The sequence below is a fragment of the Aquarana catesbeiana genome, linkage group LG09 (genome assembly GCF_042186555.1).
Source record: "Aquarana catesbeiana isolate 2022-GZ linkage group LG09, ASM4218655v1, whole genome shotgun sequence".
NCBI lineage: Eukaryota > Metazoa > Chordata > Amphibia > Anura > Ranidae > Aquarana > Aquarana catesbeiana.
In genome coordinates, this window is record NC_133332.1 from 156286462 (window position 1) to 156313990 (window position 27529).

Here is a 27529-nt window from a genome sequence, read left to right on the forward strand (position 1 = left end):
ATGGACTAGCCTGCTGCATCATTTTTTTACTTGGATTTTTGGGGTGTCTGAATTCAGCCCACTTGATTTTCCATTTCCAAACGATGTGGCACCCTTTCGTGCCTAACACATTACCCAGTCCATATCAGTAGAGATGTTCAGCATGATATTTTTCCCCATTGTGATCTGATGTGTTTTCAAAGTGTTCCTTTTTTTTTGTTGAGCAGTGGGGTGACCGTGCTCTGCCCCCAAATTACAATGGCTGTCTTGTGTTGTCACCTGGTCACATGCACTAAGTGGCCTTGCTAACACACAAGGCAGACATGGTCCATTTGTTACAGGTCACGCTGCGATATCCCATGCTTGGAGTACATGCATGTGAACAGAAAATACAGAAAATACAGGCAATCAACACTGCTGAGATGCAATAAAAAAAAAAAGAAGAAGGTTAAGATCAGACTTTTCTAAAGGAAAAGGAAAAACTGTGGTGACTGTTTATGGCACACAACTTTACCCATAGCAACTTGATATAAAATTTTCTTTGCAAAGAAAAATTGTTAAAAGGATACTGGACTTTAAATTGGCATCCACTGGTAGGCCCCACTGTCGAGACCAGCCAATCCGGACCGACAGTGGGAGGTGGGACTTTACTTTCGTAGCCCGTCCCACCATTTCTGGGCACGTGTGGCTCTTCTTGTTTGCTGCGCATGCCCAGAGACATACCCGCCTGTGCCCTTGCCATCTAGCATGTAGTGTGGCAAGGAGTTTTGCCCCTGGCAGCCATTTCCCCGGTCCCATATATATGTTGAAGGCAGGAGGGACGATCTGAGTGGATGTCCTAGCTCTGACTTGAATAGAGGGGTTGAATTTGCAGCCAGGATTGGCATGGGCGTCAGTGGTTTCCATACAATTTAGGTGAGACACAATGCCTTTTGCATCAGCCCCTTTGGGATTAAGGGATTAGAGGTTGTGTTTCCTACTATATTCCTCCTCTTGTCTCCTTGTTTTCTCCTTTTTCCACCATATTTTTATAATATGGTGGATTAATTTACTCATATACCTATATTTATATCCACAGCAGATTCATGGTATTTGGGGATGACATACAGTTGTGCTCATAAGTTTAGATACCCTGGCAGAATTTATGATTTCTTGGCCATTCTTCAGAGAATATGATAGAGAAGACAAACATTTTTCACACATGGTTAGCGTTTGGCTGAAGCCATATTTTCAATCAACTGTGTTTGCTCTTTTTAAATCATAATGACAACAGAAACTACCCAAATTACCCTGATTAAAAGTTTACATACCCTGGTGATTTTGGCCTGATTACATGCACACAAGTTGACACAAAGGGGTTTGAATGGCTATTAAAAGGTAACCATCCTCACCTGTGATCTGTTTGCCTGTAATTAATGTGTGTATAAAAGGCCAGTGCGTTTCTGGACTCCTGACAGACTCTTGCTTCTTTCATCCAGTGCTGCACTGACGCAGGGCTGTTTTTCCCACTGGGCACGCTGGGCAGCTGCCCGGGGGCCCCACTTGCCTGGAGGGCCCCACCCAGGGCCGATCCTCAGCGCTGCAATCTGCTGCTTAAGTTGACTGACTGCACTGGTTGCTCACTTGCTAGAATCGCCGGCCGCCCGGCGTCTAGCTAGCAACCAGTGATGTCAGTCAGAGGCCTCGGCTGCCCCAGCATTCATAGCGCGCTGCGGCCGCCCCAGCATTCATAGTGCACTGCGGCCGCCCCATCGGCTAGTGAACAACCTCCGCCCACCTCTGCCATGTTCTTCAGACAGCGTGGAGAGGGAACGGAGCGGAAAGACGGCCCTTGATAGCTAGCACTGCTTTGCTCTGCTGTGAGTGACACACTGTACTGCACCAGGCCGGCGGCCTCAAGTAAGTCTAACACTTAAGTAAGTTCAAGTTGTGCATCAAACACAGCCACTGTTTGTGCCCCTCAAAAGCTGCCACTATGCCCGAACGCAGCCACTGTGCCCATCAAAAGCTGCCACTGTGCCCATCAAAAGCTGCCACTGTGCCCATCAAACTCGTGTTATATTGTCCAAACGTTGTGCTAATGTTTAAACACTGATTTTGTTGGAAGTACCAATAAATATAGCCATATTGATAATTTGCATTTTTATTCTCGTGCGTGATTGTGTAGACAGGACCTCAGTGCACTGTATTGTCCGGGGGCCTATAATGCTCTTAAGGTGGCCCTGCACTGACGTTTCTGGATTCTGAGTCATGGGGAAAGCAAAAGAATTGTCAAAAGGATCTACAGGAAAAGGTAGTTGAACTGTTTAAAACAGGAAAGGGATATAAAAAGATATTCAAGGAATTGAGAATGCCAATCAGCAGTGTTCAAACTCTAATCAAGAAGTGGAAAATGAGGGGTTCGGTTGAAACCAAACCACGGTCAGTTAGACCAACTAAAATTTCAGCCACAACTGCCAGGAAAATTGTTCGGGATGTAAAAAGAAAAGCCCACAAATAACTTTAGGTGAAATACATGACTGTCTGAAAACATATGGTGTGGCTGTTTTAAGATGCACAATAAGGAGGCACTTGAAGAAAAATGGGCTGCATGGTCGAGTCACCAGAAGAAAGCTATTACTACGCAAATGCCACAAAGTATCCCACGTACAATACGCCAAACAGCAAAGAGACAAGCCTCAAACCTTCTGGCACAAAGTCATTTGGCGTGAGGAGACTAAAATTGAGCTTTTAAGCCACAACCATAAACTCTACATTTGGAGATGAGTCAAACAAGGCCTATGATGAAAGGTACAGAGGTGGATCGCTGATGTTTTGGGGATGTGTAAGCTAAACAGGCACAGGAAATTTGGTCAAAATTGTTGGCAAGATGAATTCAGTATGTGATCATAAAATACTGGAGGAACATTTGCAATCAACAGCCAGGAAGCTGCGCATGGGACGTACTTGGACATTCCAACATCCAAAACACAAGGCCAAGTCGACCTGTCATTGGCTACAGCAGAATAAAGTGAAGGTTCTGGAGTGGCCATCTCAGTCTCCTGACCTCAATATCATTGAGCCGCTCTGAGGAGATCTCAAAATGTGTAGTTCATGCAAGAAGCCCAAGAATTTACAGGAACTGGAGGCTTTTTGCCAGGAGGAATGGGCAAGCTTTACCATCTGAGAAGATAAAGAGCCTCATCCACAAATACCACAAAAGACTTCAAGCTGTCATTAATGTTAAAGGGGGCAATACACGGTATTAAGAACTGGGGTATGTAAACTTTTGATCAGGGTCATTTGGGTAGTTTGTTGCCATTATGATTTAAAAAGAGAAAACAGTTGATTGATAATACATGGCTTTAGCCAAACACTAACCAAGAGTGAAAAACATTTTTGTGTTATTCTTATTCTCTGAAAAATGGCTAAGAAATCATAAACTCTGCAAGGGTATGTAAACTTATGAGCACAACTGTACTTACCGAGGATGGCCTGGCTTTATTACCATATCTAAATATAATATCATCTGACATTACTCAATGTATTGCGGCTCCCACTCCCTCGCCCATGAAAAATCTTTTGCTCAGGGTAGGTATATATGTAAATGCCACCTATATGGGCGTACAACAATATATACACACTACCTATATATATTTCTTATATGTTTTGAGAAACTATTGTGACCGCACCCTCTACCTCTGCTCGTATAACTTACATTCCTGCCTTAATATGGTATAATATACCACAGACATGGATTTAAAAATATCCTGCCTCTCTGCCAGGTATAAGTTTATGACCTTAGGGCAAGCTCCCCTCTTTTGATTGAAGTATTTTGGACGCACGCCCCCCCCCCTTTTTGTCTCATATTGTGTACTGGGCACTCCATCTTTCCCAGTGAAATCTGGGTAGGGATTACTGTGTACTCAAACATACATTATCAGTATAAATATTGTCCCGATTGTGATTTTTTTCTTTTGTTTCATGAGGAATAGAAATATATTTTCTCTTTGTTTTTGAGACTGATTCAATTGTTTTCTCGAGTTCCATTTATGTATGTGCATACTTTAATTTGTTATATTCCTTAGTACCAATAAGATCCCCTGAGGAAGCTATAAGCGAAACGCGTAGTGATCCCTTGGCACTTTTCATTTCTCTGTGGGGTCCTGATATGGAAGACCATCTATAACTCAAGTTACAAGTTAATCATATCTCTGGGCATAAACCTACAGGTCATTTTGTACATACAGTATATAGGATCAACCCATGTGGGACGTCACCTTATGTACACTATTTGCATTATATGTTGAACCTATCCTATGATTTTAAAGTGATGTCATAATAAATGTTGTATTTTCATTACACGGAGTACTCTTTCATTTGGGTCTACCAGTGGTTACCAAATCAAAGTGCAGTATCCTTTCACAATTTTTCTTCTCTATTACTATAAAATAATATTCTTTAGCAAGGAACATAAATTCCACATTAATAAATATACTACCAAAATGTGTGTGTGCTGCAAATTGCCTCCAGCATCGTTCCTATTTCTTCTTGCCGGAGGCTGCCATTTTGCTAAAGCCCAGAGCCCCTGAACAGCAGTAAATCTTTAGGCTGTCAGCAGATCAGCCTCTACAAATTCGGCACAGTGCCTAAAAATAGAGAGCAACTGAGCATGGGCAGAGCAGGGTGAAGCAGTGTATGCCTTCATTTTAAACAGTATAGGCACTTCTTTTTAACGTTTTACATAACTATACCTGTAAAAGGGGCCAGACTGACGTGCTCTAGCAGGACTGCATCTATGTTAAGCTCTACAGGCAGCGTGCCTGTCAGCAGATGTAGTTATTCTTAGTGGGTGACAAATAGAAAAGACCGTTTCTTCTTACAATCTTCAACTAGGCATTGACTGAATATCGCATGCTTTCTCAGCTCCTTTTTATTTGTCCCGCAGTAAACAGAACAGCCCTGATCTGGACCATGAGAGTGTGGAAAGCCGACAAGGTCCTTGTTGCTATAGAGCACTTTTCTGTAGTAGGTATGACCCATAGCCAATGAATGTAAAAAGATCCAACCACCTGTAATAGGATCTGCTTAGGAAAGGATCGGAGATGAAGAACTCACAGATGGAGACAGAGAGAGAGAGAGGATCTTAGTAATTATTATGTTTTTGTGTAATGGACAAAAAAAAAAAAAAATAGAAAGAAAAAAAGAAAGAGGTTTTTTGTGTTAAACACATTAAAATATGTGCTTGGGTGTCTAAGGTTATAATGCAACCCAGAAATGTTTCAATGGGGGTTATTTACGAAAGGCAAAGCCACTTTGCACTGAAAGTGCACTTGGAAGTGCAGTCGCTCTAAATCTAAGGGGTAGATCTGAAATTAGTGGAAGCTCTGCTGATTTTATCATCCAGTCATGTGCAAGCTAAAATGCTGTTTTTTTATTTTCCTTGCATGTCCCCCTCGGATCTACAGTGACTTTACTTCCAAGTGCACTTTCTGTGCAAAGTGGATTTTGCTTTAGTAAATAACCCCCAATGTGTCATTGGCAGTATTCTACATACACTTACATATGTTTTCAGTGTCTTCTACAGGCTCATCAGCACCTCGAACAGAGGCATATCCAGATGATGCGTTATCACTGCGGGTTTCATCATCTACCTGTACAGCGCTCCTCTGCAGCTCACTGGACACAGAAGCGATCACCATAGCATTATCTGATTCGTCTTCTTCAGCCTTAAAACATTCACACATTGGAGAGATTAGAATACCAAACTATGTATATGAATGCCAGCTGTTTGTTATGAAATAAGGTAAAATTCTGATATGCTGATCTGTTTCACAAAAGGCGATTTTCATTATCACATCTGAACTGCATCTTTTTAACGCCAAAGCAGTTATAGCAATTGAACAGTAGGAGGCAATGTTGCATTGTTAAATATGCAGTAGGTACAATAAAGTACTACTAAAAATTACTCTTCATTTATGCAGGTATAATTTTATTTTATCAGGTATAATTCATAATAAATCATTTTATCAGGTATAATTAACCACTTCAGCCCCGGAAGGATTTAACCCCTTCCTGACCAGAAGCGCGGTCGTGCAACGTTGTACCCAAACAAAATTCACGCCCTTTTTTTCCCCCAAATAGAGCTTTCTTTTGGTGGCATTTGATCACCTCTGTGGTTTTATTTTTTGTTCTATAAACAAAAAAAAACAAAAAAAAAACAAAAAAAAGAAGGAGTGAAAAAAAAAAGCAATATTTTTACTTTTTGCTATAATAAATATCCCCAAAAAATATATATAAAAACGAATTTCTTCCACAGTTTAGGCCAATATGTATTCTACATATTTTTGGGAAAAAAAAAAAAAAAAATCGCAATAAGTGTATATTGATTGGTTTGCGAAAAAACTATAGCGTCTACAAAATAGGGGATAGATTTACAGCATTTTTATTATTATTATTTTTTTAATCGTAATGGCAGCAAGGGGTTAAGTGTGTCCTAGGGAGTGATTCTAACTGTGGGGGGGGATGAGCTCACTACAACAACATGACAGATCACTGCTCCCGATGACAGGGAGCAGTAGATCTGTCATGTTGCTAGGCAGAACAGGGAAATGCCTTGTTTACATAGGCATCTCCCCGTTCTGCCTCTCCTTGCCGCAATCACGGGCCGCCGCGAACATCAAGTTCGCGGGACCCGCGGCATGCACGTTAGGCGGCTAATTTAAAGAGACGTACAGGTACGCTCATTTGCCTGCCTGCGCCATTCTGCTGACGTACATGTGTGTGCGGCGGTCAGCAAGTGGTTAAGACATAATGTCACATGTATAATGTGACAAGTACAATGACAGTATCACCTTAAGAAATTTCTAATACTGATGACCACAGCTGGAGAATCCAATTTTCGCTCTTGCAGAGAAAGTGAAAATTGGATGCGGCACAACATGAGAATCTTCAGCATCTGACACTTGCGTGCGCATCGGATGCCTGCGCCTCATTGCTGAATGCTGTGGCTCTGTAGGGACACACACCAGTTACATAGCAGCTGGCAGGTAGAACCACAGCAGTCAATGGGAGAAAAAGGCATACTAACAACAGTGTCTCTTTAAATATGATATAAGGCAGCTAGAATAATAATTCAGGAAATTAGACTCACCGCAATTCCCAATGATTTCAGAATATCACACTTGCACATAGGGCATGTTCTGTGCTCAAGCAGCCAGGGATCAATGCAGTTTTTATGGAAGAAGTGGCTGTGAAGTACAACAAAAATGGACAGTAAGAAAAGAGGTTTGTCGAATACAAAACACCGATTTTCTACATGAAGGTAGTGACCCAGGATATGTAACAATGCAGTCACTCTGGCTCTGTATTATGGCCCAAGGCCAAGCATGCAAGTAAAAAAAAAAAAAAAAAAAAAGAAAAATGCAGCATTTTTGTAATGTTCTTCCCAATGCCCATAAACTGTATTAGAATAAAATACATAGAAATGTGCATTTGGCAAAGTGCTGCTTTTAAAATTATGCGCTCTTGCCTTCAGGTCAGGCTGCAGCATTTGGACTTGTGTCAATAAGCTTTAAGCTTGTTTTGATGGCATCAATTTTTAACCACCAGGTTCACTTTCCCTTCAAGTAGTTCTTTTAGGCCACACAAACTATTTTCCTGACTGATGTAGCTGCTGTCAGCGCTGTACAAACTGTATGCAACATCAGCAACACACATTACACAGCTCTGTATTCCAGCAGCAGTATGGGGACTTTTTGTCTACTACTGGAACAAAATCAAGCGGCTGAGAAGCACTCAGCCTGATTCACAGGAAGCCTTGTATTTTTATGAATGAATACAAGGCTTCTGCTGATTGGCCGAGGTGGAGATTGTGACATTCACCCGCTTCTCCACCTCAGCCAATCGAGCAATAACACCAAATTTAACACACCCGAGACCTTGTAACACTAATAAGTCGCATGACACCGGGGAGGGTAAATGGCTAATTAGGCCCAATATGGACATTTTCATTTAGGGGTGTACTCACTTTTGTTGCCAGCGGTTTAGACATTAAATGGTTGTGTGTTGAGTTATTTTGAGGGGACAGCAAATTTACACTGTTATACAAGCTGTACACTCACTACTTTACATTGTAGCAATGTGTCATTTCTCCAGTGTTGTCACATGAAAATATATGATAAAATATTTACAAAAATGTGAGGGGTGTACTCACTTGTGAGATACTGTATGTCATTTACCGTCCCTTCCTTTTGTGAATGAATCCATACTAATCACTGACTCTGTTAATTCATAACTGAAGCATAGGAAACTGTTTCCTATGCTTTAGTTTGTGAATGGACAGGAGCCTCTGTCTCCCGCCCATTCATCTGCAGGAAAACTGAAGCTACAGAGAAAGGGGCGGGGCAATGTGTTCTCAACCCCCCTGTTTTTTTCTCAAAAGTGAGACTTCAGGGGTCCCTGTTTAGACCCCTGATATCTCAAAGTTCCCCCAACAGGGCCTTTAGAAAAAAAAAATTAAAAAATAAATGAATATTGAAAAAAGTAAAAAAAAAAAAACATAAAAATAAAAAAACTAATGACACTAGCCACTGACACCCCCCCCCCCCCCCTCACCCCCAAAGCATTGTGAAAAAAGATACCAATAACCTCCACTGCTCTACAGACACCACCCTCTGCCCTAATGACACTGTCCACTGCCCCCCCCCCCCCCCCCCACACACACACACACACACAAAAAATGAAGTGCATTAATTCAAAATGTAAAAAAAATAAATAAATAAATACGTTGTAAAAAAAAATTAAGGGCTCATTCACATGGGTTCTCTTGTGCATACGGTGCATTTTCATTTTATTGATTTCTTTAAAAAGGCCCACTAAAATACTCACCCCCAGGCCCATGACTCTTAATCCGGGCCCTGCATATGACAAGACTGCAGCAGCATGAAAAAAGGGACTTGATATCATCTCAGACAGGTTAGCAATGGCAGCCTGTCTATTAGAGGTGCAGGGGTGCAGCACCCCCAATCCATGTGCCCGGCCCCTAATCTACATGTAGGGTGCTGGACGCATGGATTTCTATGGGTTTTTATTTTTTTAATTTTTTTTTAGCACGCGATTAGAGCCTGATGCTCTAGTTGGCTTCAAAGAAGTGTGGGCTCGGGGCACAGAGCCCACCCACTATAGCGAATATATACACTACACTGCCTGCACTGTATATGTATATATATTCTACACTGACTGTAGTGTGTTGGCCGGCATAACACCCGAGACACTCACACTCAGAGAGGGCGGATATACTACAGGAGATGACCAAAGTCTTTTTAGCTTTAGACCTTTTAGGATTTCTATGGGTTATTTTTCAATTTTTTTAAGCACGTGATTAGAGCCTGAGGCTCTAAATTGGCTTCAAAGAAGTGTTGGGGCACAGAGCCCACCCACTATAGCGAATATATACTACACTGCCTGCACTGTATATGTATATGTATATATACTCCTCCAATTTGCAGGCAGTGCAGGGCTCAAGGGGCAGCTGCTATGGGCCCCACAACAAACACTGGGCGTGGGGCAGCTGCCCTGTGTTAAAGACAGCCCTGACTGGCACTCCTAGTCAGTTCTGTGAATTTTAAGGAGGGCATATTATTAATTAAGATGAGCATTGTTTTTTGTTTTTAGTGTCTAAACCTAACATGTAATATATTGCAGTTCGCCAGTCCTTCGATATGGTGGCTGCATTCGTTTTTTTTCCTTCAGCTTTTTCCCCCCCTTTAATTTTATCTAGTGATCCTGCCAGTAACACACTTCCTGCCCTAGGGTGTCAGCAGTCACTGTACCATATCTATGAAGAAGTGGCCTTGTCACCCTAGGATTGGATGTTATGACTATGGAACATCTTATCCCTTCATCTCTATAACAGAGGGGAGTTGTTATGTAGTCCACATAGAAAACTTAGGCAGGGCAGGTAAGTGCTTGAGTTTTCAGTAACATGCACACAGGTCACACTCTGCTGTAGTCTTGTTTTTCTAGTTTTAATAAACTTTATTGTATCAATGACATGGCATATGATGCATAACTATTCCCAGTGGGCACAGCTCCCACTCTGGCTCATTTCACCCTAAGAGCTTAGTAATAATCTGTAATGGTTATGAATCAAATGCTATGCCTATGACAGAGTAATGCTTATTAAAACAAACAGTACAGCAAAGTGTGACCTGTGTGCTTGTTCTTGGAATATAGATGGAGAAGCGTCCCATGGCTGGTCTTGGCCCCCTTGGCCAGTAAGGGGCACTATATGATTACCTCCTAGAGCAATACTAGCCAAACAGGACTGCTTGAGATTTCAGTGCAGCATTGTCAGCTTAATACAAAGGATGTTCATGGTCAGTAAATATATACTGTATACTCAAAGACAAATGCTATAACAGGAAGCCTTACATTTAATGATTTAAATCCCCATTCTATTGATTTTTTACCAGCCCATAACCTCTATTCATTACTATTAGTCTTTTTGCCCCCCATTACCTTGTGAAACCAGATATACTCATCTAAATCCCCCATCCAGGTCCCACACCATCACCATTTTGAGGTGGAGAGACCACCGATCCTGCCCTACAATACCCCCAAGACTGCAAGTCTCATCCACTCCCCTCCTCTTATGTTCACCATTTTCTTGATCCTGAGAGGACCCCACCACAGACCATATTATAGGAAGTGTCTACGACAGACAAGTACTGGCATGGACATCGAAAGAAGGACCCAAAAAAGGAGGTAAACAGTCAAGGAAAAGACTTGGTGCTTGAGCAGTAAATGCCCACGGCTACAGGTAAGTAAAAAAGGTTATTTTTATTAATCTAGCAATAAAAGCTAGGAGAAGGGAGAATTGAATCCTAAAGTGGGGCTTTAAGAGAAAAAAAAAAAAATTCTATATCTATCTATCTATCTATCTATATATATATATATATAAATAAAATCGTAAATGGGGAATTTTATTGTTCACTGTTCAGAGTATCACTAGTTCAGTAGTAGCGGTATAAGTCATTTGTATGACAAATCAAATAGAAACTTGCAATTTGGCACAGCGATTATTTATTGCACAGCATTACTCTAATCTTCCTCTTATCCAGGCAAACAAGTTACTTAGCATCAACTAAGATGAAAATAACATTTAATCTGCAGTAAAGCTCTAGAGTTTTAAAATCTTTTGTGTCAGCCATTAGAGGACGTCCGTGTGGGGTTTTTTTCTGCAGAACAACAACAGCGCTATGATAAGTATACGTTTATGCCACAGTAACACAATTTGTAAAGCTAAAAACGCTGGTTATTGAAGCATGCAACTAATGTACAGTACATTCAGTAATATAGGTTATGATTGTTTGTACAAAACACTTACTTGCATGTTAAAACACGCACAACATCATTTGCTTTGTATGTTTCGATACACACAGCACAGCTATCACCATCCGGTCCAAGTACCTAGGGAACAGTTAAAACGGAGTCAGACACTGAAAAAGAAAAACATACACACACGGTATTGCCAAATGGTTATAATAGGTTTAATTGTATAAAGAAAAATGTAATGGATTATAGCCTGTTCAACAAGTTCTCCCTAAGAATTATCTTTGCAAATACTTGTGTAGACACAACTGCCAGTGCCAAATTCCTGAGAGCTTATTAAAACAGGATATGGAAGAAGTTCAGAATAATAAATAGGGTGAAAGGAATGATACATAAAACAAAATTATGGACTGTTAAAATTTTTCCAAAAATACAGTATAAATTTATTGATAGTTTATAATTGCTTCAAAACGCTAAAGTTGTAAGCTCCTGTGAACAGGATACTAGACTTCACTAATTGGGGCCTATTCACACCAGAAAGTGCACATAACTGCCAGTTTGACTGCATGCTTACATGCATTTGATGCACTCTTAAATGCATTTTCATGCAGTTGCAGTGCATTTTTCTATACATTTTTGGGCTTGGCTTAAAAGGTGCAGGTGCGGTGCATTTGGAGCGTGGAAAAATGCAGCATGCTCTACCCTACTGTGTTAAAAACTGCAATGATGTGAACTATGCCCATAGGATTACTTTGATTTTGGGCTGTCTAGGCAGTTGGAGTGCAGTTCAAAAATGCACCCAGCTGCAGCCAACTGCGTTACAGTTAGGACCCCATTCCCACCAGATGCAAAGGGATGCATTTTTAACTACACTCCAACTGCATAGACAGGTTATCATAGGGGCATAGTTCACATTATTGAAGTACAGTGCAGTGGGAAAAAATAAAAAAAGTACAGCACAGAGAATTCAGAAAGGTTTAAGAGAGTGTGATCTAATAATCCCTTAGGGTAGATCTTTTACTAATCCCTTATTTTACTGTTTTGCATTTCTGGGGACAACTAACCCCTGTTTGTTGTACAGGTGTCACAAAGATTGAAGTAACTTAAAATAATATCAATGGAGTCTCAAAAAAAAAAAAAAAAAAAAAAAAAAAAAGTTACACTTTTTCACATTATACAAAACTAAAATACATTTAGAGCTATAGTTAGGCTTTAATAGTAATAATATAGTATAAAATGACACTGCAGGAACTTGAAAAATAGGCTCTTACTGGACTCAGAGTACTTCCTTTAACATAAAAAAAGAGCTGCTGATTATTTCGTTTTTCAGGTGATCAGGTCTTCAGTGATTACGGTTCACGGAACAGCAGTGAGATATTACCAAACAATAACAAATAAAAATGAAGGCTTTATCAATAATCTGATGAAACAGCATTATCTCTATGGGCAAAGTTTTTCATGCAGCATGTGAACAGTTCTGCAAGTCTTGAACAACAAGTGGCCCTATGTGAATTGAAGAGATGGAAATCGCTCCAGGGATCTATTGCTGAGGTCATGCAGGAGGAAAGCTGACAAGCGGAGAGGCACTTTTCCTGCTGTGACTCACAGGTCTGCTCCCTCTAGAAAAGGACCTGTTGTTTACAATGTAGATTTATGAACTTCAGGGTCATTAAAAAAAAAAAAAAAAAATCAAATCTTCCACCACTTTATTCTCATCCTCTGGGGACTTTTACTTTTGTGACAATAAGAAGGTGCTGTATGAATTATTGTACCACCAATATATAATGTACACTTATTTTAACAAAAAAAACCTCTTGCAAGTTTGCATTAAAGTGATTGTAAACCTTTACATATATACCCAGTGAAGTGACTGGCCTCGAGTGATACACAGAGCTAAAACAAATCCTCCTACATAAGCTGTCTTCTCTTCTCTACATCCATTCAAAGTGCTGAACTTTTAAAGCTTGTCTGAGAGTTCATAAAAAAGGGGGCTGAAACTATACTCTGCAGAATTCAGCAATTTGAGGTCTGAGAGCTGATTGGAGGGGAGGGGAGGGAAGGGAAGGGGACACCCCCCACCTTTCACAGCTTATAGGAACAGAGCCGAGGCTGTCAATCAGCTGGAGATCCCTCCCCGTCACCATTTTTCTCGTCAGGAAAACTTGTCAGAAGTGATTCATGCTGATAGCAGAGGAACAGACAGAAATGACACTTTGTGCTCTTAATTGTGACAAGTACACACTATAGAGGGATATGCTTGCTGCCTTCACATACAACTGCCCATTGAGATGCATTAGAACAGAAGGTTGTATGTGGTCGTGCAGTGAGGATTGCATAATGCACCCGCATGGACACTGACATATATGCCGAATGCACACTATATCTGCGAGTGGATCACACGTCCAGGGCTGGCGTGGGGAGGGGGGGCAGCCCATACAGATTTAGGGGGTCCGGGCCATGACCAGGGCTGTAAGGTCATATCCCGGCTAATCAGTGGTAAAACCTCCAGTGGCAGAACAAGTTCCAGCACTGAGCTCTTGCACCTGCCTGCCAGGGGCTTGCTAGCGTGGGCAGCCGGGACACCTCCCCGCGAGGTGCTTGGGGTCCCACACACGGTGATTGCCCATCTATGGTAGGCTGGTAGCCGACACAATCATCTCTCCCTGCTGACAGCCTGCATGGCTCACAGAAAATAATTCCCCCCCCCTCAGAGTTGGCTCCGATATTCTTATGCACACAGATAGGGGGAGGAGGGAGATTGCAGTGCTAGAGCCACACTGAGGTATGTGTGTACATTTTATGGATGGATACATTAACCAAGAAAGGGGGGGGGGGGGGGGGCAGGTAACAAGAATGAACACATGGAAGAGTGACAGGGTGTATAATTCCTGCTGTGACTAAAACGTGTGTACACCACTGGCCAGTGGGCAGATTCTGTGGGACGGCCAGTGGGTGGGCCCTGGGGGAATGTTGATGGTCAGGCCCGGTGGAGGGGCCCAGGCCTAAAGCTGTGTAAGGGACCGCAAAATTTCTGATGGCTGCCCTGCATACATCGGTGCACATGCAGACACTTTACACAGCCCTCAGCACACAATTGTGTACAACCACCTCTTATGAGGCTGTATGCAGCAGCAGTGGGTCAAGGGAACGTCATTGCGCTGGCTCTGCAAACCTAAACTGTACATTGACCCAAAATCTTTTTTTTTTTGGTATGTTTGGCAACGTGGTCTCACTGTATACAGTTTTCCTAAGCAAATGATGTTTTTGTGAATTTTTTGCAAACTTATTTTTAATACCCATTTTATATTGTAGGCAAACGTTTGCGGGTGTTTTATGCATTTGTTTTCGCTTGTGTCAAAAAAAGTACATAACATTTTTAGACAACATTATCATGCGTTGTGCAATAGACATAACTAATGCTGTGACAGAGGGGACAAGTTACAAAAACATATTTGTACTTTGCATCTACCAGTATAGTTTTATTACCTTAGCGCAGTGTTTCTCAACTCCAGTCCTCAAGGCGCACCAACAGGTCATGTTTTCTGTATTACCACTATTTTGCACAGGTGATTTGATCAGTTTCACTGCCTTAGTTATTACCACAGCCGTTTCATCTGAGGGAAATCCTGAAAACATGACCTGTTGGTGCGCCTTGAGGACTGGAGTTGAGAAACACTGCCTTAGCGAACTAAAAAGATTTCATTTTTCTGCTTTTCACTTTTTTGCATTGGAACTATATAATAAATTTAAAGCTTTTGGAATGGATACTTCTATAGCTAAAATTATGGAATATGTTTAGGGCCATATAGGATAAGTAACTGTGCGATTTATAGCGATTACAGCTGAACTCTGGTCAGTTTACAGCGAAACTAAACCCTCAATTAACATTACCTATTTTAAATACTTATGCCGTTAGCCTTAGTAAATAGATAGAAAGGTATAATATATTTACTTGTGGACAGTGGGATTCCAGGAAGTAAATTTTACATGAATCATCGGTCCTTACTCAGGTTTGTCACAGCTAGAAATGCTAGGGGATGTTTTTCAAGTGATTTCTCAAGAAAACAACACCGAGACATGGATGGATGGGAGAGATTGCTTTGAATATTAAAAATGAACGAAACTGTTTTTAGTTTGTGGTGCTCAGATGTATTTTTCTTAAAGCAGAACTAAACTATATTTAGGTGCTCTCCCCACCCCACCCTGTTTATTCAGGATATATTGCTTCTTTAGTATAAGGGGGTATAATAGCAAGTAATAATTTGATGAAATCAGCAAAAAAGAAGGGACAACTAGAGAGAGAAGTGACTTTTGTGGGATCACTCATCACTTTGAAAAATACATCCCCTAGAGCAGGGGTTGGCAACCTTCAAGAGATGGAGATCTTCCTGATCATCATGGGAGAAGTCAAAGATCACCGGGCACAGTGTCGCCTCCTCACACCCGATTTAAACCTCCAATTGCCGTACTATTGTGTCACAATCGCATGCTTTGCATGGCAATCATGGGTTTAAATCAGGTGGTGAGGAGGCAACATATCTCCTCATCACTTGTCAAACACAAGCAGATCACTTTTCAGAGGAGCAGCAGTGCCTGCTACACTTGTGAATGAGCCCTTCATTGCATTCGGCAGCGGCACCCTTAGGGCTTTATAGGGTATAGTCCTTCGCGCTCTCAAGTTAACCAATCTAATAAATCTAATCTAATGAATAAGAAAGTGCCGCCAGACCTAAAGTGTATACAGTGCACTAAAAATGGGTATATATTAAAATGTGGTCAGCGCAACTAAACTATGAGTAAATATGGACCTGTGCAATCCTGTGCAAAAATATATTAATATATATATAAATCTTGTGCAAATATGTGACTCTGTCTGTGCAAAAAATTAGTATCCTCTGTGCAAATATACAATAATGATAAAGTGCAAAAATAAGCAAATAAAATCAAATATGCGAATATCCGTGCTAAATGAAAGTACTGAAAAACTGTACTGGTACAGCAGACTGTGCATGAATGGTAAACATCAGTGAACACACTGTGTGATAATCACAAATAATCCCAATAATATAAATGTGATATTAAAATAGTCCATTGAGACTATAATCCACCAATAAATAAGATGATAAACGTGTATCAAAAAAATTCTTCAATAAGAGGTCTTCATGAACACCACTTAATGCTCTCTGAACTCTTACCTCAAACTGGAATATGTACCGCTTTATAAATCAATGTAGCTGGGGAATCTGCCTGAATCCAGTCCAATGATAGATAAGGCTTCTCCAGATGCTGTAATCCAAACGATTACTTCCAATTTGTCAGCATAGACGTTCTCATGGAACTGGCATAAAAGGGGATAAAGAAAAGAATCTCCCATAGTGCAAAAATTTTAGACGCCTCTTACGTCACTTCCGTCTCTTCCGATGTCCAGCTACTCCCTATGCATTACGTCACGACACCCCTGATGAAGTCACATGCCGTGACGTAATGCATAGGGAGTGGCCGGGAGTGGTCATTTCTATTTAAATAAATCATTCCGCATAAACGTTTTTTCACTATGGGAGATTCTTTTTTATCCCCTTTTATGCCCCTTCCATGAGAACGTCTATGCTGACAAATTGGAAGCAATCTTTTCGATTACAGCATCTGGAGAAGCATTATCTATCATGACTGGATTCAGGCAGACTCCCCAGCTACATTGATTGATAAAGCAATACATACTCCAGTTTGAGGTAAGAGTCCAGAGAGCATTAAGTGGTGTTCATGAAGACCTCTTATTGATGAATTCATTTGATACACGTTTATCATATTTATTTATTGGTGAATTATAGACTCAATGGGCTATTTTATTATCACATTTATATTATTGTAGTTTGGTTTTGATACCATTGGGATTATTTGTGATTATCACACAGTGCGTTCACTGTTTACCATTCATGCACAGTCTGCTGTACCAGCACAGTTTTTCAGTACTTTCATTTAGCACAGATATTCGCATATTTGATTTTATTTGCTTATTTTTGCACTTTATCATTATTGTATATTTGCACAGAGGATACTCATTTTTTGCACAGACAGTCACATATTTGCACAAGATTTATATATATTAATATGTTTTTGCACAGGATTGCATAGGATTGCACAGGTCCATATTTACTCATAGTTTAGTTGTGCTGACCATATTTTAATACATACCCTTAGGGCTTGTTCACACAAAGTTTGGGGTTGCTAGAACCCTGCAATTGATTTGCAGATTTACCCCCCAATCCCTAACCCCTTTAGATGATGAGGCAGTACACATACCGCAGCAGGAATTAAACCCCCTGTTGCTTTTGGTAGGTGCTACCGCCTGCCAAATGTGACCCATTCAAGTGAGCAACTGCATACTTCTATGAGGTCCAAGGGATTAAAGCATGTGTTGGGAAAACAAAGCTGCCTGCTTTAACCCCTTGTTTGCTGTACTGCACAAGCTTGCATGGCATTTGCAGATTGGACTCATTCATTTGAATGGGTCATGCTTGGCAGGTGCTACACCCACCAACCACGACAGGGCGTATAACTCTTGCTGCGGCATGTGTACATCCCTGGCCACTGCAGTTAAAGGGGGTGCAGTTGGAGCAGGCCTGGTAAAAACATCTTAACTATGGGATTATACCACCCCCCAAACTACAAATGTAAATGAACCGTAACTGTTCTGAACTCCTTATAGGGCTGCTTTCACACTGATGTGCTGCGATGTACCTGCACTGCGGGTGCAGTGCATCTGTGGCCTTCCTGGGCTAGCTGCGCTTTGCCATAGACTTCTATTATATGCTGCAGGTGTGGTGCACTTTCCAAAACTTCTGCATTCAGAAAGTGCACCAAAGCTGCAGAATATATTTGAAAGCGATATTAAAGTCATATTTTTTTTTTTGTTTAAAAATAAACATGTTATACTTATCTGCCCTGTGTAATGCTTTTGCACAAAGCAGTCCAGATCCTTTGCTTCTCGGGTTCCCCACCAGCGCTCCTGGCCCCTCCCTCCTGCTGAGTGCCCCCAGAGCAAGCAGCTCCATTCAGACACAGGGCTGTGGCTTGACCCCACCCTCTCTCTCCCCTCATTGGCTCACTAACTTTGACAGCAGCTGTGTCTCAGCCAATCAGGAGGGAGAGTCCCAGACAGCCGAGGCTCTTGTGCAACATCGCTGGACCAGAATGGAGTTCATGTAACTATTAGGGGGGCTGAGAGGGGCTGCAGCACACAGGCTTTTTTTATCTTAATGCATAATGATATAAAAAAAGTTAATGCCTTTAGAACCAAATTAAGTCTATGGCTAAGCACAGCAAACCCGCAGGAAAGCTGCAGATACACTGCACTACATCCTAAGCAGCCCTATACTAACATAAGAAGATCTTTCCTGCTGCTGGCACCACTCTGGAGACCGCTAGCCGGGATAAGAGGGAGTGCAGTTGGTATCACTCTGCATGGGACAGGAGCCAGCACTACAGAGGAGGCATTGGCTTATGCAGCTCTTGCTCTTTAATACAGCTCCAACTTTACCCAGACTGTGATCTCCCAGCTACCTGGCCGCGATCAACTGGTAGATCGCAATCTACTGGTTGCTGACCCCCGCCCTAGAGTAAACAAGCGTTATAGCCTGAATATATGTTTGGGGGCTGCCAAATGTCATATTAGTATATTCTACTAGAAGGCAGCAGTGATTAGGGAAGCATACAATGAGGAAATGTATCAACCATCATATGTCCCCCGCTTCTCTAATTTACTATTTGGCCAAAGCATGAGGACATGCAGTAAACCATACTAGAACTAGGTAAGGCTGTAGCTGAACTTGTTTTAAATAATGTGAATAATGTAAGATTAGTCATATCCTCTATCCAATTTCACTGCTCGGAGATTAGTGCGATATCCTCTGTCCAGTTTCACTGATGAAAATCACTTTAATCCACTGATTTGAATGTAGATGCTTGGGTTACAACCTCTCCAGTTATTGCATTGTCACAAAGTCAGAAGGTAGTTTTTTATTCCAAATTGCTTAAGAATGGTAGAAAAATAATAGCACTTTTAAGGCTGCGATCTGATGTGCAATTTACTGCATTGAGCATACACACACTTAAAGCCTACATTTAGCCCAAAAAAAACACAAGAACCACACAGCACAAGGGACATCACTTACCTTCAGTGAAAGGTGTCCATTTTACTGCTTTGTCCTTTCTTCCTGCTCTAATGCTATTCCCCCCTGCAAGCTTCCAGTACATGTGGGGGGGGGGGGGGGTTTAAAAGAACTAAGGGGCTGTCATAGGCACTATGCCTGTCCTTTCCACCCAGCTGCTTCATACATAGCAGCTGAACTACAATTGTGATCCTTGAAAGAAGGGTGGGTGGATGGATGATTGAAAGATCCACCCCTCCATTCATGGACCTGTTTCATTCATAGAAGCGGTCGTACGGCTGGCCTGAAAGGTAGGGCATGGTTGAGAATGCTTGAAGAGTGCCGACCACAACCACTTAGTTCCAATAACCCCTGCTGCCCCGGAAGAGGGGCGGGGGCAATCGGAGGAAAAAGATTTTGGCCAAAAAGGGGACACAGCAGCACAATGCACACATCTCAGGCAAGTAATGTCCCTTTGTTTTAGGTAAACATAGACTTTAAAGCTAAAAGTAGATTCTCCAATAACAAATCTGCTAGCAGGTAGGGTCTTTTGGTAGGAAGAGCATTTCATTTTCTTCTGCAAAAAAAAAAAAAACCCTCAACTGCTAGAATTTTTTAAATCAGCACAGTGACTGAACAGTACAGTTGGGTGCAGAGATAATGTAACTACAGCACACATGTGCGGGAGTTACATAATCAGTGCCTGACCAATGGGGGAAGCAAGACAGGGCAGACCTAGAAGGAAAGAAGAAGGACATGGCACTGGCAGGGACAACAAGGCAGTGGGGAGCTCAGATATTACTGGAGGATGCCTGTACCTGTAGAATATGGCAAATGCTGGCACCGTTTAATTTCACTTTAATATCCAAAACAAACCACTCAAAAAAAAAAATTCTGGTTGCGGCCGCAAAACCTCCCTATCCTGGTGCAAGAAGTAAGGTTCTTTACAGGACAGAGCTGCCAACTCCGACACCCTCTTGGCTGACATCACTGTCACCAAGAAAACTAATTCTTGTCAAAAGGACCAGCGGAATCTGCCGGATAAGCTTAAAAGGCTGCTTCTGTAAAACCCCCAGGACGAAATATAATTCCCAAGGGCACAGAGGCGGCCTGACCGGAGGAAGCACAAGAATCATCCCCTGTACAAAACGTTTGTAGTAAGGAGTGACTAGCAATAGGCCAAAAAGATTGCTAAGGCTGAAATTTGAGGAGGAGCTACGTCCCGACGACACCGCTATTCACATACCCGGAAGACACGGGTTACCTTGGAGCCGGCCGGCTTTCATATATACGCTTTTTAACTACAATGGTTTTGTAAGTGCAACCTTTATTTTTATATTCAATAAAACGTTGGATTTTATGCTATGTGGAGCACTTTGTTTTTTACATGGGGATATTTCCATTTATGCTGATGTGAGTTGGAGTGAGTCCCTGGATTTGGACGCTAAAGTGCCTGTTTAAAGATCCCTGGCTGGGGTTGCAGCCATCCGCCCTTGAGGTCTCCTGTTAGTAAGAGACCAATTCCATCTGGTAAGAGGCAGCATTTTTATTAAGAGGTGGAGGTCTATCTGCGCACTCTACTGTCATCACAGCAAGTTTATGTTCCATTTTCACAGAGCACTTGGAGACAAACTTGGTTTCATGCATGTCATCTAGCATGGATGGACTTTAATTATTACTTTTTCATTTGAGTTATGGACTTTTTTTGAGTTTATTTTTCTTTATCTCTATATTGTTTTTGTATATTAATTATGGTTTAGTTTCCATAGATGTGTCACATTATCTCCTTTTTTTTGTCACTTGAGATATTTATTTGTCAGTGATTGTGTCACTTATTATCGATTCTTCCTTTTGGACATAGGAGTTACTATCTGTGTCCTATCAATTAATTGTCATTTTCTGATTTATTTTATATTTATTATATTTTTCATTTTTCACAGTGTTTAATTACATTGACAAGCACATAAATCACTCAATGACCATCACTCACTCTCATATTTGTATGAGATTTTTTTGACACTTCTTGTTGTCATCTTCAGTTTTTAGCGCGACTTTCTGATTTTTATATGAAATTTGACCCTTATCTGAGATCTTTCAGGAGAGTTGAACACAGAAGATGTAAGGCTAGCATCCTCCAATACCGATGGTGGTGCACTCGCACCCCTTCCTGCTGTGCCTCCCCCACTCCTCTTCGGGGAAGACATGCCTGAGACAAAAACTTGAGGTAATAAAAACCCCACTTTATGCACTTCAACCGTATTGCAAAATACTACACTTGGTCCTTGCAGTACACAGCTCTTACAGGACCTGCAGTGCACTGGCCCCATCCACCCACAGTTATTCACGTGCCCAGCTGACGCCGCTCTGTGTCCCTTCCAGCCTGCTTACAGAAGCCTAGGTCTGAAACAGCTCCTAATATGGCCGCTTCTGCCCCTACTGCACCTGTCTGACGCACACATTTGCCACGTGCACGCTCGTGGCGTCCTGCAAACCTGTCGCGTCCCTCCTACGTGCACGCCTGTCATGTCATTCCCATGCACGCCCCCTATAGCCACATAAATAACGGCAGGAAAGGGCCAACGAAGGCGCCGGAATAGAAGCTAGGCCTTCAGGGCTGGGAAATCTGAAGAGCCATCCGCCTCCTGCTGAGATTATCCAGGCTGGGGGGCCTCCACAGAGAAAGCGCTGCCGCACTGCGACACCACTGCCCCCAGTGGAAAGAAAAAATATGACACCTGGTCCTATAAAAAGTAAGACTGCAATTTACTGTCCAGTTTAAGGGAGTGCAAAAAAGTTTTTAAAACACTTACCAGTCACGATTCTGCTTAAAAGCTAGATTCCAATCTTCAATCTTGTACTAGTTCTATGTGTATGTAGTGTGTTCCTTCCACCAACCGAAACACACAATGCAAGGACAGCTATGAAGACCCAGCCACATTGCTCTGACAGGTGACAGTCTGGAACCTTTTATTATACTTGGGATTGTTATTGACACTCAGAAACCGGATTAGTGGGTGGCCACTTGCTATCCCTGGTAGCTCTGCCACTCATGACCACGTTCTTTACAAACAAAAACAGCCATATCTGCTGCTTTTAGCAAATATTGTATATTGCAAAAATAATGGCTATATGTATTCTTACTTATCTTAATATCCTTTAAATATTTCTTTCAGATATGTGGAGTAATCCGGTGTAAAACTGCCTGTGGTCAGAAGCTTACTGTAATAAAGACTGTTCACTGCTGCTTTCTCTTTGTATATGGTGACTGGTCTTATCTCCCCTCCACGTGTTTCTCTGCCAGACTATGTACAGTACGGTGATGTCACCACTGCATTTACAAAGTAATATCTGGATTTGTAATGGCATTTGGCACATAGTGTTTGTTTGTATCTTTTGTGGCTATTGAGAAATATATTTAAATTAAACTTTTTTGTGCCTGTAATTCAGTTTTAAAACAGGCCATCTAGGTTGTATCTTATACAATACAGAACATTCTGTATACATATGCTAATGCAAGGATTCTAATAAAATTCAAAAGATAAATTATGATCTACATTATCCAAGTATTTTCTGGACCAGGACCTTACATGTAACGTATTGCAGCATAATAATAATAATAATATAAATGTCAGTTATTACCTTATCTCCTTGCTTTATGGTGCGGAGCTGAAGCTGACCAATGGCCTTCTTTGCTTCATCCTTTAGCCGATTCTGCAACACAACATTTGAGTATTTATTATATTGTTAAAAATTTCACACTAAAAATTGTAAATAGACAAAAGAAAATTGCTGCCCAAAAAAGGCAATACTGCGTTTTAACCACTTCAATACCGGGCTCTTTTACCCCCCCCCCCCCCCCCCGCCCAGGCCGATTTTCAGGTTTCAGCGCTGTCACACTTTGAATAACAATTGTGCAGTCATGTAACACTCTACCCATATGAAATTGCTATTTTTTTCACGCAAATAGAGCTTTCTTTTGGTGGTATTGAACCCCCACTGGATTTTTTTTGAAAAAAACAAGTTTTTTGCTTTTTTTTTTATTTTGCAAATAAAATCTTTCATAAAATTTAGGCCAAATTTTATTCTGCCACATTTCTTTGGTAAAAATAACCCAAATCAGTGTATATTATTTAGTCTGTAGGAAGGTTATGGAGTCCACAATCTATGGGATAATTGATCAGTCCTGATGTACTGACAGCCAATCTAATTTTGTGATGCACAAAAATGCCAGGACAGTAAAAATACCCTCAAATGACCCCTTTTTGGAAAGAAGACAGTCTGAGGTAATTAGTTGAGGCATGGTGCATTTTTAGAGTTGTAATTTGTCAATTTTTGGATTTTTTAAAATTTTTTAATTTCTTTTACATACCATCACCAGTGCAGTACAGAGTTATCATATAACTGGTGTGGTGGTGACCAGGGACACTGACTGGTGACCGTATGTAAAAAAAAATAAAATAAAATCCATTCAAGGCTTACAACTATCACTTGGTCTGCTGCGATTGGTCACAGCGATCACATGACACTGGCAGCGGGCCGGTATAGTGATTGGTCATCTGATGTGTCTGGCGGATGCAGCGTGTGACAGATCGCACCGGAGCATGGCCCAGAGCGCCCACGCCAGGCACCTTCTCAGTAAGACGTCAAATAACGTCCGCCCAAAACAATAGGATTCCCCCCGCATCATTGTAAAATGTATAGGCAGTTAAGGTTAAATGGACATTCTCCCATACAGTGAGAGGGAAAAAAGTATTTAATCCCCTGCTGAGTTTGCCCACCGACAAAAAAAATGTATCAGTCTATAATTTTAATGGTAGGTTTATTTTAACAGTGAGAGACAGAACAAAAAATAAAAAATAAATAAATGTCCAGAAAAAACGCATTTAAATAATAAAACAAAAAAGTTATAAAATTTATTTGCATTTTAATGAGTGAAATAAATATTTGACCTCTTCGCAAAACAGGACTTAGTACTTGGTGGCAAAACCCTTATTGGCAACCCCAGGGGTCAGACGTTTCTTGTAGTTGGCCACCAGGTTTGCACACATCTCAGGAGGGATTTTGTCCCACTCCTCTTTGCAGATCCTCTAAAAGTCATTAAGGGTTTGAGGCTGACATTTGGCAACTTGAACCTTCAGCTCCCTCCACATGTTTTCTATGAGATTAAGGTCTGGAGACTGGCTAGACCACTCCAGGACCTTAATGTGCTTCTTCTTGAGCCACTTAGTTTCCTTGGCCGTGTGTGTTGGATCATTATCATGCTGGAATACCCATCCATGACCCATTTTCATTGCCCTGGCTGAGGTAAGGGAGTTCTCGCCCAAGATTTGTACATGGCCCGTGCACCGACCCTTTGATGTGGTTAAGTTGTCCTGTCCCCTTAGCAGAAAAACACCCCCAAAGCATTATTTTTCCACCTCTATGTTTGATGGTGGGGATGGTGTTCTTGGGGTTATTAGGAAGCATTCAAACATGGCGAGTTGAGTTGATGCCAAAGAGCTCAATTTTGGTCTCATTTGACCCACACTTTCACCCAGTTCTCCTCTGAATCATTCAAATGTTCATTAGCAAACTTCAGACAGGTCTGTTCATGTGCTTTGAGCAGGGGGACCTTTGCGGGCGCTGCAGGATTTCAGTCCTTCATGGCGTAGGGTGTTACCAATTTTTTTCTTGGCGACTATGGTCCCAGCTGCCTTGAGTTCTGGGCTGATTCCTCACTGTTCTCATGATCATTGAAACTCCAGGAGGGGAGATCTTGCATGGTGGAAAGATTGGGATCTGACTGATTAAAAAGACACCTGTTCAAAGAAGCAATCATACAAGTACCAAACTGAGATTAGGAGCATTTCCTTAAGCCCCGGTTCACACAGGGGCGGCACGACTTGCAGGTCACCTCACCGAGGCGACCTGCACACGACTGCCACGGCGACTTGCAAAACGACTTCTGTATAGAAGTCTATGCAAGTCGCCCCAAGTCGCCCCCAAAGTAGTACAGTAACCTTTTTCTAAGTCGGAGCAACTTGGGTCACTCCTATTAGAATGGTTCCATTGTACAGAACTGGAGGCGACTTGTCAGGCGGCTAGGTCGCCTGACAAGTCGCCCCTGTGTAAACCGGCACTAAAGAGTGTGCTCCTAATCTCAGCTCATTACCTGTATAGAAGACACCTGGGAGCCAGAAATCTTGCCGATTGATAGGAGATCAAATGCTTATTTCACTCATTAAAATGCAAATCAATTTATAACTTTTGTTATTCTGTCCCTCACAGTTAAAATAAACCTACCATTAAAATTGGGCAAACGTACAAAATTAGCAGGGGATCAAATACTTTTTTTCCCTTACTGTACCATAAATGTGAAAAGTAGTTCCACCATAGCTCAGTCTCACTCTAACATAAGAGTATGACAAACTTTCAAGTTCACATCTAGGAAACTTGATGGTTTCTGTCTATGGATGAAAGATCACTGCAGGAACCAGTCTATCTCAGGGTAAGCAACAGAGATCAGCTCAAAATGTAAACCAGTCTGAATAAGGGAATATTGGCACCTACAAATAAAACATTCTGTGATCAAACTGTAAATGGCTAGATTGGACAAACAAAACTAATGACTACAGGCATCCAAAGAATCCCATACTTGGTACCAGGATGTAAGGTGGATCTGGAAATCTGTTATCCCTGATGTATGGAGAATCAAGCAGCTGAAAATTTTTTACAGGGCTGTTAAGAGGAAAACATTTTAGTTGTGCACACAATTGCAATGGTTATCTGAAATGGTTTTTAGCGGGGCCTTCATAATTTTACATGTATCCATTTCATATTTTAAATGGTTGCGTTTTGAAAACAAATCTGCACATTCTCCTTTCACATCATGCGTAACATTTAGCATCCCTGCTAACTACTTCTAAGATTTAGGATACCGGTATGAGAGACCTCATTTAAGCAGAATAAACTGGTAAGAACAGTAGATCACAATACAGAACATGCATTTCTGTTAATATGTCAAAAATGTTAACAAAAAAAAAAAAAAAAAAATTGATTTAGAGTACTATAAAACATTTTATGATTGTAATCAAGCTTTGTAGAGACTGGAATCAACCACAAATTGGGAGTTCAGACATACCGGAAAACTAGGTACCCAACCAACACAAATCGGCCCAAATACATGGGGAAAAAAAAAAAAGAAGGTTGAATTAAAAAATACAGTACTGTATACATTAAAGCCCACAGAAGCACAACCACTTGTAGAGAATGCACGCATAACAATGTATGCCAGAAATGTGAACTCACACAATTGGACATGAAAATGCATGTTCGGATCTTTGAAGGTTCGTATGTAGGGGACTAACTGTACATATAACCTACAACATAGTAAATTCAGTCACCATAGAACGGTGTTCTCACTACGTAATCTGTAATAATTGATTTAACAATAAATATGAATCTGAACACCATAACTGGATTCCACAAATGTCACAAGACATTAGAGGCAATCTGTGCCAGTCTCTCCCTTCACAAATCAATTACTGGTGATTGTGTATTAATCAAGAAGATTCCGGTCAGCTAGCTTCAGAGCAAAGCCCTGACAGATAAATTGAGGTTTCCTCATAGGAAAATTGTTTAAACAGTAATTGTATCCAGGGCTGTCTCCAGCCTGTACATTAAATACTGTGTAACAGCCATTGTCAACAGTAATCAAAAAGTTCCAATGTCTATTAAGTTCACCTGACAACTTATCAGTATTTTATTTGTAAATGCTTGGCGAAATAAATAGGTCAATAAGATCATACTTTCTGTGCCAGCTTAAAGTTTACGTTCACCTTTTTTTAATATGTTGCAAGTTATACCCATATTTAGGGTGTAACGTGTTCAGCAATCCCCCTCACTTCCCTTTCCTGTGACAGTAGGCAGAGTTCCTTCTCCCCACCCCCACGCTTTGAACACCTGTAAAGAGGCATGGGCAAAAAGTTGGAGGGAGAGTGCATAAGCCCGAGACACTGATCACAGGTGCAGTATAGGTTCTTGTAGAAAATTTTAAAAAAAGCATAATTTTTAAGCTGTAAAAATATGTGCATTTGTAATTTTTTTTGTTA

General features: G+C 41.3%; 1 protein-coding gene across 2 annotated transcripts in view; it reads right to left on the reverse strand.

Moving 5' to 3' along the window:
• RNF128 (ring finger protein 128) overlaps positions 1–27529 on the reverse strand; it is a 218685-nt gene that overhangs the window by 1868 nt on the left and 189288 nt on the right. For both annotated transcript variants that reach the window (XM_073599297.1, XM_073599296.1), the window contains exons 3-6: positions 23079–23150; positions 11348–11430; positions 7112–7208; positions 5522–5687 (exon numbers count right to left, since the gene is read on the reverse strand). In XM_073599297.1, the coding sequence (XP_073455398.1) occupies positions 5522–5687; positions 7112–7208; positions 11348–11430; positions 23079–23150 (418 nt within the window). The remainder of the gene's footprint in view (positions 1–5521; positions 5688–7111; positions 7209–11347; positions 11431–23078; positions 23151–27529) is intronic.